The sequence below is a fragment of the Sapajus apella genome, unplaced genomic scaffold (assembly GCF_009761245.1).
Source record: "Sapajus apella isolate SASKATOON/1434 unplaced genomic scaffold, GSC_monkey_1.0 scaffold19, whole genome shotgun sequence".
NCBI classification, from domain to species: Eukaryota; Metazoa; Chordata; class Mammalia; order Primates; family Cebidae; genus Sapajus; species Sapajus apella.
The window spans coordinates 28744655-28757394 of record NW_022436959.1 but is presented as its reverse complement, the minus strand read 5'-3'; the positions used below and the strand labels follow the sequence as shown (position 1 = coordinate 28757394).

Here is a 12740-nt window from a genome sequence, read left to right as displayed (position 1 = left end):
GGGGAATATTTAGGTGCTTTCCCAGGGATATACTACATGCAAATGCCAGGTGTTACTGAGGTAAGGGCAGAAGGATGATACCGTCTTTATAAGTTTTCTAACACTATTAGGAAAAAAAAATAGGTTCAATGTAGTATATGTACAAAGTGATATAATTTGGCCTGAAGCTTAAGCAAGACCACAGTGGGGTGCTTCATAACAACAGTTTTCTGTTTTTACTTGGATTTTGGGTAAAATGTGATGATATTCAGGTGTTTTAAGACAGGTTCATTTTAGGACAAAGTTTTGTAGAACTCAGAGTTTGTCTCTGTCTGCCTTCCTTCTCTCCAGCCTCAAGATTATTCAAACCTTCAACCCCTCCCTTCCCACTCTGCTGCCAAAAAAGAGAATCATACAAATTAACCAAACCAAAACAGATAATTACATCTAACAGAACTATCAGTATATGTCAAAAGATTCTGATTTTAATTTCTTCTGCTTTTAACTTTCAGGAAAATTAATATCACTATTTCTTTTTGATGCAGCCCATTCTAACCCTTTAAAGATATATTTCTTGGAGACAAAGATCTATATTATTTTTTGTACTGTTCATTTCAGGTTGGACCAGGTAGACATGGGGAAAAGCAGATGGCTGAGGGTTGTGTTTTACAGTGGTTATCATTCATACTAAGTTTATATGTGTATTAAGTGGCATTGCACATGAAGTTTGGAAACAGTATTTCTGAAAGAATTTTCAGCATGAGTAAAGACTGTAAAAATTGCTGCAAATACTATACTTCCTAAGGTAATCACAGTCTTGTTCTTGCTCAGTGAAGCTGACTGTTCATGTATTCTAAGAGTGCATTTTAGAGTAGCATACTACTTTAAACAGAAAAATGTAAGAAAATCATGCTTCTGTTGCTCCATTGTTCTCTTTAAAACAAATAATAAGAAAAAAGGAGGGTGAATTAGCCATCCTTGCCCACCTCTCCCCCAGTATTATATTATTAAAACAAGTGGTTTAGCAGAAACGATGATGAGATTTTCACTGTTACATGGTAGCTCAGTGTCCTTTTCTGGTTGAGTATTATAGGAAATGAAGACCTCTGTGAAATACAAAAAATGACAATCCACCACTGTTTTATATACCAGGCCAAGTGTCTCATAGAATCCAGTGAGGGTTGACTATCTGGGCAGAAGATCTCAAGTCATTAACAGAAAAAGCTCTTTGGCACCCTGTGTCATAGAACAAAGTGTCAAACCAGTTCCCATTACTAGGTGCCTGTGGCGCTTTTCTTAAATAATCAGTCCCATTCAGACAGAGATTTTAAGGTCTCTGATCATCTTTCTATTTCACAAGCAATAATCTTTTAAGGCTAAATGGCACTAGAAGCAGAATGTTTTTAAAGTAAGGCTTAGAAAAGAACTTGGCATATTCCAACGCTAGCCTGATTCTTTCTCATTTTCCCAAAGGTCAGACAGAAGTTCAACTCTGACAGAATGGTGCTTGGGCATCCACGTAGAGGCAGGCAACATTTGCCCCAGCTCTGTACTTCAGTCTAAGAGGTCTGGGAACTCCTGTACAAATAGGAATAAATTTTAGGATGGCCTCATGAATCCTAGAGGATGGAATTAAACTAAGCTTTTCTGGCCCCAACTTTGACCAGTTGGCCTCAGATATGGGTGCCCCAAGAATTTAATTTTTCTTCTTTAAAGTTTTTAAGAACATGAAATAGCTGGTAAGTGAAAATAGCCAAGGCAACATTGCAATTATACTATATGTACATGTGTATTTTTCTAAAGTGGATTTTCAGAGACCCAGTTAGAAGGTGTGCTTCACTGCCTTACTCTGCATATGCCCCAATGAATTCCAGGAGGTCACAGCAATAGTACAACTTTTGAGATTAGAAGAGCTTGCTCTTTAAAGAGCTATTTTTACCTGGAAGGGAGAGTGTAGGCCTCAAAGTGCTGGCACCTATGTTCTATAGTGGGGATCTAATTTAGAGGTCTTTGGAGATCTGATTGCAGGTGAAGGTCTCAGTGGGGCTCCTCTTGCCTCCGCTGCAGGAAAGGGTGGTTCTGCAGATTGTCACTGCCTTGTTTGAGGAGTGGTCTGTATCATCCAGGGGAATTCTGCCTGTGGTTGCCCTGGGACCTCTTGTCTAGATCATACATTATATCTAGGCCCAGACCTGCCAGAGTATCCACAGCCACACTTGAGGAAAGGACACTCCAGACTCATTAAATATCACAATTAGATTTTGACGTCCCTAACTCAGGTTTCTGAGATAAATTCCTGTACAATTCCTACAGATTAATATGGAAATGTGCATACCCCAGGCCACGCTCCAGTGAAGGGCAGGCTTGGAGATGCAACGGGCAAGGTTGGGGAAGAGATACCCTCATCTGGGCTTCTATTTGTGGCCTGAATTTAAGCAAGCTCCAGAAGCACTGGCAATCCCAACCCACCAGAAGAGCCTTGTCCTGGCTCTCTCCTGAGACTGGTGAAGCTGCTCTGTTGGTTGTACACTGGAAAGGGTGGAAAACAAAACAAAACCAAAAACAAAAGGGTCTGAGGGGGAATGGCTGGAACAGGGTGGAGGCACAGATAAACAGAGACCTATTCAGAAATCCTGAATGAGACACACAGAAGGGCAGCAAAAGGCAGAACGATGCTGAGGGACAGAGACATGGACCACAAGAATGACAGAGGAAGGAGACAGAGAGAGGGAACGAGAAAGACTGAGTAATAGGGAAAGTAAGGGAGAGACTGAGAAAGACAGAGACAGCCAGAGTCGGAGCACAGAGGCCGGGTCGGGGAGACGCTGGCTGAGTGGGAGGTGTCAGTAGCGAGGGAGGTGGTGACAGCTCCAGGCATCCCCCTGTCCTCCTCCTCCTCCTTCACGCTCAGCCCAGCCGGCGGCGAGGAGTCGAGGAGTCGAGAGCCCAAGGTCGCCCAGTCCTCTCGGCTGTCTCGAGCTGAATGGCTGGCATTCCGCGGCTCCCCCGCCTCCGGCCGGGCAGCCACAGGTCGGAGGCTCCCCGCGTGGGCGCTCGAGGCTGGCAGGGGCGCCCTGCACCCTCCCGTGCCCTTCCCCGCCCTACGCTACTCCCTGCTGCTCTTCCCGCCACTCCCCAGGACTGCACGTTCTCCCTACGCCCCCCGGGAAGGGGGCGCTGCGGCCACCGAAGACGCCGCGGGAGCCACTTGTCCCTGTGGGCTCAGCCCGCGAGAGCCTGAGAGCGGGATCTGTTTACACGGGGAACTAATTGGTCTTTGAGGAATCATTCACCCACGTGCCAAAGTAATTGTCCGTGTCAGGAAGGTAGGCGTGCCAAACCGCGGCTCTGCGGAGAAACCACGACCACCGCGGCGGCCGGAAACCCAGCGCGCTCCAGAGCGTCCCCGGGTGGCCGGGCAGCACCAGGGACGGCGCCCGAGACGCCACTGGGACGGGCTCCCGGGCTTCCCAGCGTCGCGGGTAGAGGTCCGGCTGCTCCCGGTGCCGCAGGCCCCAGGTTCTTGCCGCCCCACCCCTTCCTCAGAAACTCGGACTGCTTGTGCCTGCCGTGTGGTTCTCTTTTCTTCCGAAAGGCCAGGGTCTTATCTCTCAATTTCAAGTCCAGAGAACTTGCCCAATCTCCTCCCATTAAGTCATTTCCACCATCCTCAGGCAGCTGTGGGAAGCCGAGAGTCCCAGGCTGCGCGTCCCAGTGCCCGCGCAGGCAGTCCCAGCCCGTCCGGTGCAGCAGCCCGGCGCATCCGCCTCTCTCCCTCCCTCTTGCTCTCCCTCCCTTCTGCCTTCCTCTTTTTCCTCCTCTACTCCTCCCTCCCTCTCTTGCCTCTTAAGTTTCCTGCACAGTAAATCCAACTGTGCCAAGCCTTGGGGAGGTGGTGGAACCATTCCAGAGCGCGACTCGGGCACTGGGACGGCCACTCTGCCAAGGCTGGACCAGGCAGCCGGACCCGTCTGCGCTCGAGCATGGAGACGGAGCGCCTGGGAGGGCACGTCCGGGGCGCGGGAGACGCCAGGCCCGAGTAGCTTCTCCATGGAGCCTGCCCAGAGCGGTCCCTTCTCGCCGGATTCGCCCCAAGTCCTGTGCGGTACGTACCCTTCGCCTCCACTGTTCCCGAAGGGGACACCTTGGAGCGGGGTGGTGGGCATGAGGAAGGGACAGGGAGGGGAGCTGGTTGGGGAAGAGAACATGCCTGGCAGGTGACCCTCACAGCCGGGAGGAGGCTTCTCCTCTAGAAGTTAGCGACTGGCTGTGCCCCTGGTCTCGAAAAAAAGTAGTGCTAGAGATGTGACTGTGAACATTCCTGTGTATCTTTGTGTGTGCCGGGGGCTCCAATGGGTAAACTGAGCCCTGTTTTCCCGTATGCAAATTGCGTTCGCTTTCCCCACCCCCACTTCACCGAACGTGTTGAGATACCCAGCACTTAATCGTGGTCAGTTCTACTTACCCCTTCCTCTCACAGGGCCCCCCTCGCTCAATCTCTGTCTCTCCCTTTATCTTTCCTCTCTATCTCTCTCTGCTGGTGTGTACGTGTGTGAGCACTGCCAGAGCTGGCGAAGAACCAGCCGCCGCCTTTAGTCCAAGCCGCCCGGCCACCGAACACTAGGGCAGGTCTCGCTGCCAGAGAAGGCGGGCTCCGAACCATACTGCACGCGCCTCAGTGGGCTCCACCGCCTGGGAACTCGCACCCGAGGAGCGCAGGGTGCAAGGAGCCCCTCATCCTCCCTTTGGTCCGTCCGCCCGCCCGCCTCCCAGGCTGCGGACCGCGCGCTTGCTCGTCTCAGGCGCTGGATTTACTCGCTTTTCAATTTTTTGTACCTTACCTTCTGGTATATTTTTTGGTCCCCCACTCCACGCCACGACCCTCTTTCCCTGCTTGATCGCCAAGCCTAACCTTGCTTGTGTGGTCATGGGTTGTCTAATTTCATTTGCATCTAGGCTGCTGAGAGCGCTCCTTGCTCTGTAAAGTGGATGTCAGGTGGATCTATGTTTTTGAAGGAACAAAGACTCAGCGAAGGCACCGCCAAGGAAGTTTGAGACGCGGGAGAATGCAGCCTGCGTGCTGGTACGTGCTTCTTCTCCTGCAGCCCACCGTCTACTTGGTAAGTCTTGGAGGGTCCGGCGACTTCGTATTGCTACCCCGGCCAGGAGGCAAGGAAACCGGGGGCACGCGGGAGGAGGGTCACGCCGCCAGTTCAGCGAGAGCAGCTTCCTAGCAGCTGTGTTGGAGCAACTTTGGCAAGCTGGTCTCCGGATTCCTGTGGGATTTTCAGGGGTTTCCATCCCCATTTTCTGCTCCAGTCTCCCAGTCTCTTCCGCGTGATTCTGGAAAGCGGCTAGGGCGCCCTAGACACCTTAAACCCAAGGAGGTAGTGCGATGGGGTGTTTTATGGGGTAGAGGGCAATGAGGAGTGGAAGGCAGGAATTCTCAGTAGCTCATGCACAGAGTTTAAACGAAAGGAAGTAAGGGTGTGGTGGGGGGGGGTTGGTGGAAAGCACAAATTTGCCCAAGTGACTTTAAAAGTCAATCTACCCACCCACTTCCTCGATTTGGAGAGGAAACACACAAAGAAGCGCAGTTAACTTTCTTTGACTTGTAAGGGTTCCGACAGGGTAAGTTTAACTATCAGGAGTAACGCAAGCAATCAGAGTTAGGTCAGAGATACTCCAGCAGACACGTCCACCTTCCTCTTGTCTCGACCTCTCCTTTTCACCAAATAACTAAATCCCATCTCCAGTGACTAGTCCTTTATTAGGGAATGGTAGGCCTTGTCGCCAGAGAGACAGTGCTAAACAAAGCCACGGTCCGTGTCCTTCAGTAGCAGAGTTTCCCGGGGGGCTGGACTTTGTACACTGCTGGAACTCAGCTCCTGGTTGAAGCGCTTTGTTGAGGTGAATTGGGAGCTGTTTGTGCCCTGTGGAGCCAAGGAGAGTTCGATATTTCAGGTCTGGCTTCTGGCGTGAAAACACTTGTGCCCTGCTGGTGAAGTTGTGCTCAGTGCCCAGACCTCCATAGCCCATCCTAAGCCGCGAGAGCGCACCGAGGGCTCGGGGTGCTCTGTCTAGGGGTGAGGGGCTCTAGGGCAGCCTGAGCTCCCTGATGGGTCCACAGAAACGGGATTGGAGGTGGTACTGGAGCCCCTCAATCCCAAGAGCCATAGATAGAACCCACAAGCCTGGAAGAATTGCCACCCCTACAATTGACAGCGTTTCTCCGCCGTTGCCGTGGTGCAAGTGACTGAAAAGCTGAGAGTTGTGTGAATTCTGTGTATGTGAGTGAGTATATGTATATATGGGTGTGTACGAATGTGTATTTAACCGATTTCAGCTTCTATCCAAGAACCCTCAATGTTGCCTATCTTTGCACCTTTATCGCCTGATCTTAGCAGCCGCGGACGCCAGAGGGCGCTGCGCATCAGTGTCCTCGCCCACAGGACACCTTGGGGTAAACAGGTGAAAGCCGGGGCAGCCAATCTAAAAGAACAGCCTTTCTAACTCTGTCACCGAAGTCTGTGCCTTCCTCCGCTGGAACGCGGGGGCATGCAAAAAGTGTCCTTCCCATTTCCCATCTTCAATCATTTTCGCCCCCACATGTGTTCAGTAAGCCCACTGACATTGAGAGGCCATAGATGGCGGGCAGAAAGTTTGGCTAGAGGAAATATAGAATTTTTTTTTTTTTTTTTTTTTTTTTTAGAGAGATGGGAGGGGATGCAAAGTGAAAGCGACAGGGGAGGAATATTAACGATTCCCTTGACCAAAGTAACCTGCCTGCCCCTTTCCTCTGCATACCTTTACGCATGACCTGAACCTGAGGACTGCTCTTACGTCCTTGGGCTGTGCACACACACGGCAAGGGCTTGCGGCCATGGTGCAGTTTATTTCTTGGAGCAAGTATTTCGATAGTCTGGAAAATAATCTATCAAAAGCAGAAGTGAAATCAATACATTGTGTTAAATTTTAAATGTGTTTGTTGGCAGTTAAACCGTTTTCCACTCATTACAGCAACAGTGCTGGATTTATTCTAATGCGCTGCGTTCTCAACAACAAGCGCATTAATTCTCCTTTAATTGTAAACTGGGAGCATTTGAAAACCATTCAGTGTGCAAATTATGCTGATTCAATTACCGTTTAGTTACAGACTTCATTACCTGAATGCCTTTTGGCAATACAGAGAAAGGAGACAATTTTTCCAATTTCATTCAAAACAATACGAAATGTGAACAATAAAATAGAGAAGGCGATTTAGAAGTCCATTCTTTTCTCTCCAATCTAAAGTAGTTTTGTGTGTCGGGGATTAGAAACCACATGCACCACAAAAACTAAAGGCTGATGGCTGTGACCCAAGGCAGTATTTCCAGGGATGTAATCCCATGGATATTTGCCAGCAGAATTCCAGGCTATTTTCCTGGAGGAGCAAAAAGCTGACTTCTACCATGGAAATGAATTTAAAAGGGTGAATTGGGCAGTCACTTCAGGATAGTTTTAGGCAAATAAAGAAGCAGAGAGTCTTGATTAAAACTCTAGGGCAATGAACCGATCAAGAAGTGATCAAGGCTTCTTTCTTCATCTATTTCATTAAACACCAGATACACTTAACTGGATTGATCATTTGTTTGTAGCTGCACATTGGAAGATCTCATCCCTTTGTAAGAACCTGCACTAGATGCATACAGATTGTCAGGAGCCAATTTAAGTTACATTCAAAGAAGGAAAGAGTGGCAAAACCATTATTTTATTTTTCTCTTGAACTGACATAAGCCAGGGAAGATGGATAATGTTTGTCTTTGTGAGCTCACACCACTAGTTAAGTGACTGCATCTCTCTTTTTATGCCTTGCCTCTTAACTGATATCTCAGTGCACCATGCCCTTTAAGCCCATGGCATCCCAGTTATGTTTCCCTGGGAGTAATCACCACATTAAGTCCAGGAAGCAAGGCATGTGTAGATATCTCCTACAGAAATATTTAGGCTTCTGTTTAAAGAGAAATACGTTAAGTACCCCCAAATTTGAGAATAATTTCTTATGAAAACACTGCAGCAGGTCAGTGCTCCACACTAAGCCACAGTTATCTGCCTGTATTTGGGTGCATGTTTGCAAAGTATGTTTCTTGGCCCAGGATTCTTTGAATGCTTATTCTAGGATTTTGTGTTTTTTCAAGAGACAAATCTGTCATAGTTCAAAACAGAAGCTTATTTTAGTACTTTAATGGGAAGCTAATTAGATATGTGCCAGCAAAGTTACCTTCTCAAGCATGTTAGCTCGGATACTCAAAATCCGCCACAGGACAAGCTGCAGCCATAAATGCATGGGGATGGGAAACCAACTTGTAAAAATAAAGGTAAAGAAAATTTCAGACTATTGAATGTTATGTATTGCAGATTTAAAAGCCTGAATTCAATTGGAGAGAAATCTATGGCTTAACAATACTTGTTAAAAATAAAAAACAAAGTTTTGCAATCTTTACTCTCTTCTTAGTCCTGGACCAATTCCAGGATATTTTCATGATGATATAATGGGATAGCAGGATGACAGCATTTTAACTTTATTGAAGCATATACTGAATAAGCTAGAAAAATATGGTTTCTTGCTGTGAAGAATGGGGATTCTAACTTGAGTCAGTCTCATTGGATCAAGTAAAAGAATAGGCCAGGGCACCAGGAGAGCATCTCCCACAGAGTGTGGCATTCTGTTTGGGGGCTCACCCATGGTAATTCTCAGTTAAAGAGGTGAGTCTAATGAGCACTTTCTCATCATGCTAATGAAAAAGTTACTCAGAAATTGAGTCCAAAGCATCTGACAAGGCATTGTATAATATTACTGTGACTAGTCAAACATCCATAGCTCTATTCTAATGAAAGGAGGTCCCACAAGTTCTGCTAGGAATTAAATTGCTAATAATTGAGCTGCTTTTTAAATCAGAATAGGTAGGAATTCAAAATCCTTTCTAAACTGGTGCCACAACATTTTGAACCATCTATTCTCTCATATTTAGAGTATCCTTAAAATGTGAATTCTACATCAATTGTTAAATAGAGTTTGGAGAGTAATTAATGTATCCATGGGACCACTACCTCTGCACTGTTAAAAGTCAGACCATTTGGGTGAATTCCATTCGTTATGAAGATGGTTGTTAAGGTATATGGGAGCTGGGGAAAAAGCAGAGGGAGAGAGACCAGCAATGTCTTTCCTTTGGACTAGGTATATGTACTTCTCATCTTTTAAAAATTAAGCCAGCTGCACACTTAATCAATTTGAACTTACTCCTGAAAATAAACAAAATAAAATAAATTTCCTGACAGTGACTATTAAGTGTTTTCTATCAAGGCTAGTTCTTGGAGGCTGTACTGAGAGTTTCTCTTTCCACTGCATTTCCTGACTCTTCTGCTACAGGCCAGCCTTCTAGATAGATACACTATTCAGCCTAGATTTTTGGAGGACCCTCTGCCCCAGCAGCACAGCCTTAGAACCCATCAGTTTTAAGATTTATTCCTGAGCTCTGTGGGACACAGAAGTTGCTACTATTATAGGCATTTTCCTGAAATGTCCAACTTTCCATTGACCAAGAAAGCAACTCGCCCAAGAGTGTGGGAAGCATTTGGGTGGGCCACCATTTCTGCCCCATTTCTGGGAGTATTATCTTGGTCTGAGGCCTTCTAGTGATAGCTTTAGGGAAGCTGCCTTTAGTATTAGGAGAGAACTAGGATTGCTCCATCTCTCTCAGCGGTCTTTTTTTGGAAAACCATTAAATTCATGGCTCCTCTGTGCGAAGCTGATTTCTATTTGGCTTTGAATTGTTGACGGCTATTTTTTCCTTAATGAAAGTGTTGTCTGGGTGAAAAATATATCGGGTGGCTGGGAAATTGGTTGATTTTTTTTTGAGATAGGTGCCCAATGTCCTACTTTTCTATCTGAGGGAAGATTTTCTGCAGACTACAGAAATTGACAGCATTGTCCGGGTAATAACCATTGTCGACAATATTTTCAAAAGGGCATTTGAGTGATGAAAGCATTTGGATATTGCTTTTTGAAATAAGAATTTTTCTGTCCTGAGCTTCTTTGATTTTATAGGGGGTGGGGAGTGGACTAGGGGGGCGGTGGAGAAGAAGGTGCCGTGCACTGGCAAAGAGATGCCTTCCCCAACCGCCCAGTCGTGGAATACCGAGGGGCTTGTCAGCTTCGCCTGGAATTCCAGAGTCAGAAGAGCCCTCAGAGAATTCTGCTGTGAAGTGCTGAGAGTAAGAGTCAAAAGGGAATTTCGGGAATGGGGAATAACACTCTTCTTGAGCTCCCTCACCTATAAAGCAAGTCGATGGAAGTTCTGAAACTTTGCCTGCTCTCAAGTGGGAAGTTAGGAAGTGTGCATTCTTTCTGATTTTTTTTTTTTTTTTAAATAAAAAGTGTCTAGCTTTGATTCGATTCAGGAAAGCTCCTCTTGGGCAACCATGTCGGTTGGCGTCTTCAGGTCTCATTTTAAGACTTTAACAGTCCTCGTCATTTTAATTAAGGGAAAGCGGGCGAGCCTGCCTGCCAGCCGAGAGCCGTCGGGTCAGCGGCTTCTCGGTGCAGCAGAGTCTCAAAGCGAGTCTGCACTCCTGCCTCCCGCTGCATTCTCTTAGCCACTATTTGCCTGGTCCTGTCGCGTGTGTGCAGGAAGTTTCAGTCTTGATTTATCCACTAGTCAAGTTCCCGACCAGCTCTTTTTCTGGATGTCAGCACTAACCCCCTCCCGGAGCTTGGTAAACAGCGCGCGCATTTTTCTGCCTCCGATTGGCATGTTGACGACTCCGCTTGAAGGAATGTGACAATAAAGTGGGAAACCAAAGCTTGGCAAGCACTTAATCAAGGATAAAAAGGTTCTGCTGTAAGGATGTCACTCAATTTATTGTGAAAGTCGAATGAATTACGTTTAATGAAAGTGCTCCCCAGATGAATATTACCAGCAATTTCCTGAGTTGGCTCTGTCAGCTCGAGATGAGGAAATGCCAACCCAGATCAGAAAAGAGCGCCCGTCTCAATTACTATGCAAGCTTTCCAAGAGCGGCTTTTTATTGAGATGATATATATTGGCGGCTTCTTCAAGCTTCTCCGCGAGCCCAAGAGCGCGTTTGTGCATTTTCCAAGTTTGCCTTCTGCCCTCGCGTGTTGGTGGCTGTTGTTTAAACTTCCGATGAACGCGCTGCGTTTCTGCTGCAGGCTGAAAACCTAATTACCTCCTCTGTAAACCGCTTTCCCTAGTATATTTTATTGACTCGGAGGTGGGAGCTGGCAGGGGGTCTGTGGGGTGGACAGGAATTCTCTTGCTCCTGGTGCCCTCTGTTACAGAAAGTTCCTTAGGTGTCTAGTCAGGATCTTGAGACCGTGGAAAGCGAGATGGCGTCGGGAGCCAGGGTGTTGGGACGGCGCGAGCAGTGGGGTCCCAGCAGCAGCAAGACAGTAGCACGTGCCTCTGGGGCACGGCTTGAGAAAAGCCTTCCTAGCTCCTTCTCCCTTTAAATTAATGAGGGCATTTTACTCGTTCAAGCCGGAAATACGATGGGGAGGGGGAGACACAGGCGGCAGCCAGAGCCCATCGCCTCATCTGCATGAGAATGGAGAACCGGGAGGCTTTTCTTGTACTGTTTTTCTTGTACTGTTTCTTTCTCCCACAATAAGACAAATTGCTGCTTAGAAAAACCGAGTGTTTCCTTAGAAACTGGCTTGTGGGGGCTCTGCGCTTCCCCGCGGAACCTTGCTTCTGGCCTCGCCTCGCCATCACCCCCGCCACCCTAATGGATTCTGACGTGAAGGATCCTAGCCGCCGCGGCTAAGGGCGCAGGGGGAAGCCGCGCGTCCTCACCACACCGGAGGGAGAGGGCGTCCAGCTCACACATCCCGCCCAAGGTCTTAGACCCCCTCCTCACACGTTGACTCTAAAAGGCCATTTCCCGTCGTCTTTTACAAGAAGCGAGAAACTTTTTTCGACGTAGGCTTCGTACCCTCCCTTCGGAAACTCAGTCCGCTGACCAAAGCCGCAGTGTTCGGGCCCCGGGGTTTCCCAGCCGGAGTGGCGATCGCCACAGCTGCGCGCTTTACTGTCTGCTTTCAGTCGCAGGTGACCTCGAGCGATCCCGACAGGTTTATGGAAACACAGGTGCAGCCTCTCTCGTCCGGACCTCAAGTCCCCACACCAAATCGCTGTTTCTGGGGAACTTTTCGTCGACGCCACCAAGCTTCGGTGCTTCTGGGGCAGCGGGCTGGACAGCAGCAGTTCTCCGGAGAGTGGCCGCGGGCTGGGAGATCTGATGGCGCGTAGGTGGGCGTGGGGCTCTCCCGGGCCCGGAGAGCAACTCTTCAGCACCACGGCCAGCGCCACAGGCTCCGCCCCGCCTGGTGCTGGCAGCTCAGCCTCCCTCCCCCGCCGCCGCTCCGGCTGGGGACTTAAAGTCGAGTTAGCACTCTCCGTTTCCTCAGGTACCTCCTCAAGGCCCAGTCGCGTCTGTGACGACCCTCCTAGCCCTTTCAGTTACTCGGGGGCAGCTAGCTCCAGTCCCTAGGTCCCCACGCTGCCCTGCGGTCAGAGCCCCTCGCTTGCACCCCTCTCCATTATCCCCACCCCGTGGTTGCGGCGTCACGTGACCATCACGGAGTTTATGCAGAGGGGAGGCGAATTCTTCTTTTCCTCACCTTCTCCCCCCACCCTGCCCCCCATTCTCTCACAGTTCATTAAATCTACCCCTCCCCCGAAACAGAAACAGTAAGCCTG

At 48.5% G+C, this 12740-nt stretch overlaps 1 protein-coding gene across 1 annotated transcript in view; it reads left to right on the top strand.

Moving 5' to 3' along the window:
• Positions 1 to 2937: 2937 nt before the first annotated feature.
• NXPH1 (neurexophilin 1) overlaps positions 2938 to 12740 on the top strand; it is a 324126-nt gene continuing 314323 nt past the window's right edge. Inside the window, exons 1-2 of the mRNA XM_032287098.1 lie at positions 2938 to 4084; positions 4936 to 5099. Of these exons, the coding sequence (XP_032142989.1) occupies positions 5046 to 5099 (54 nt within the window). The 5' untranslated portion in view covers positions 2938 to 4084; positions 4936 to 5045. The remainder of the gene's footprint in view (positions 4085 to 4935; positions 5100 to 12740) is intronic.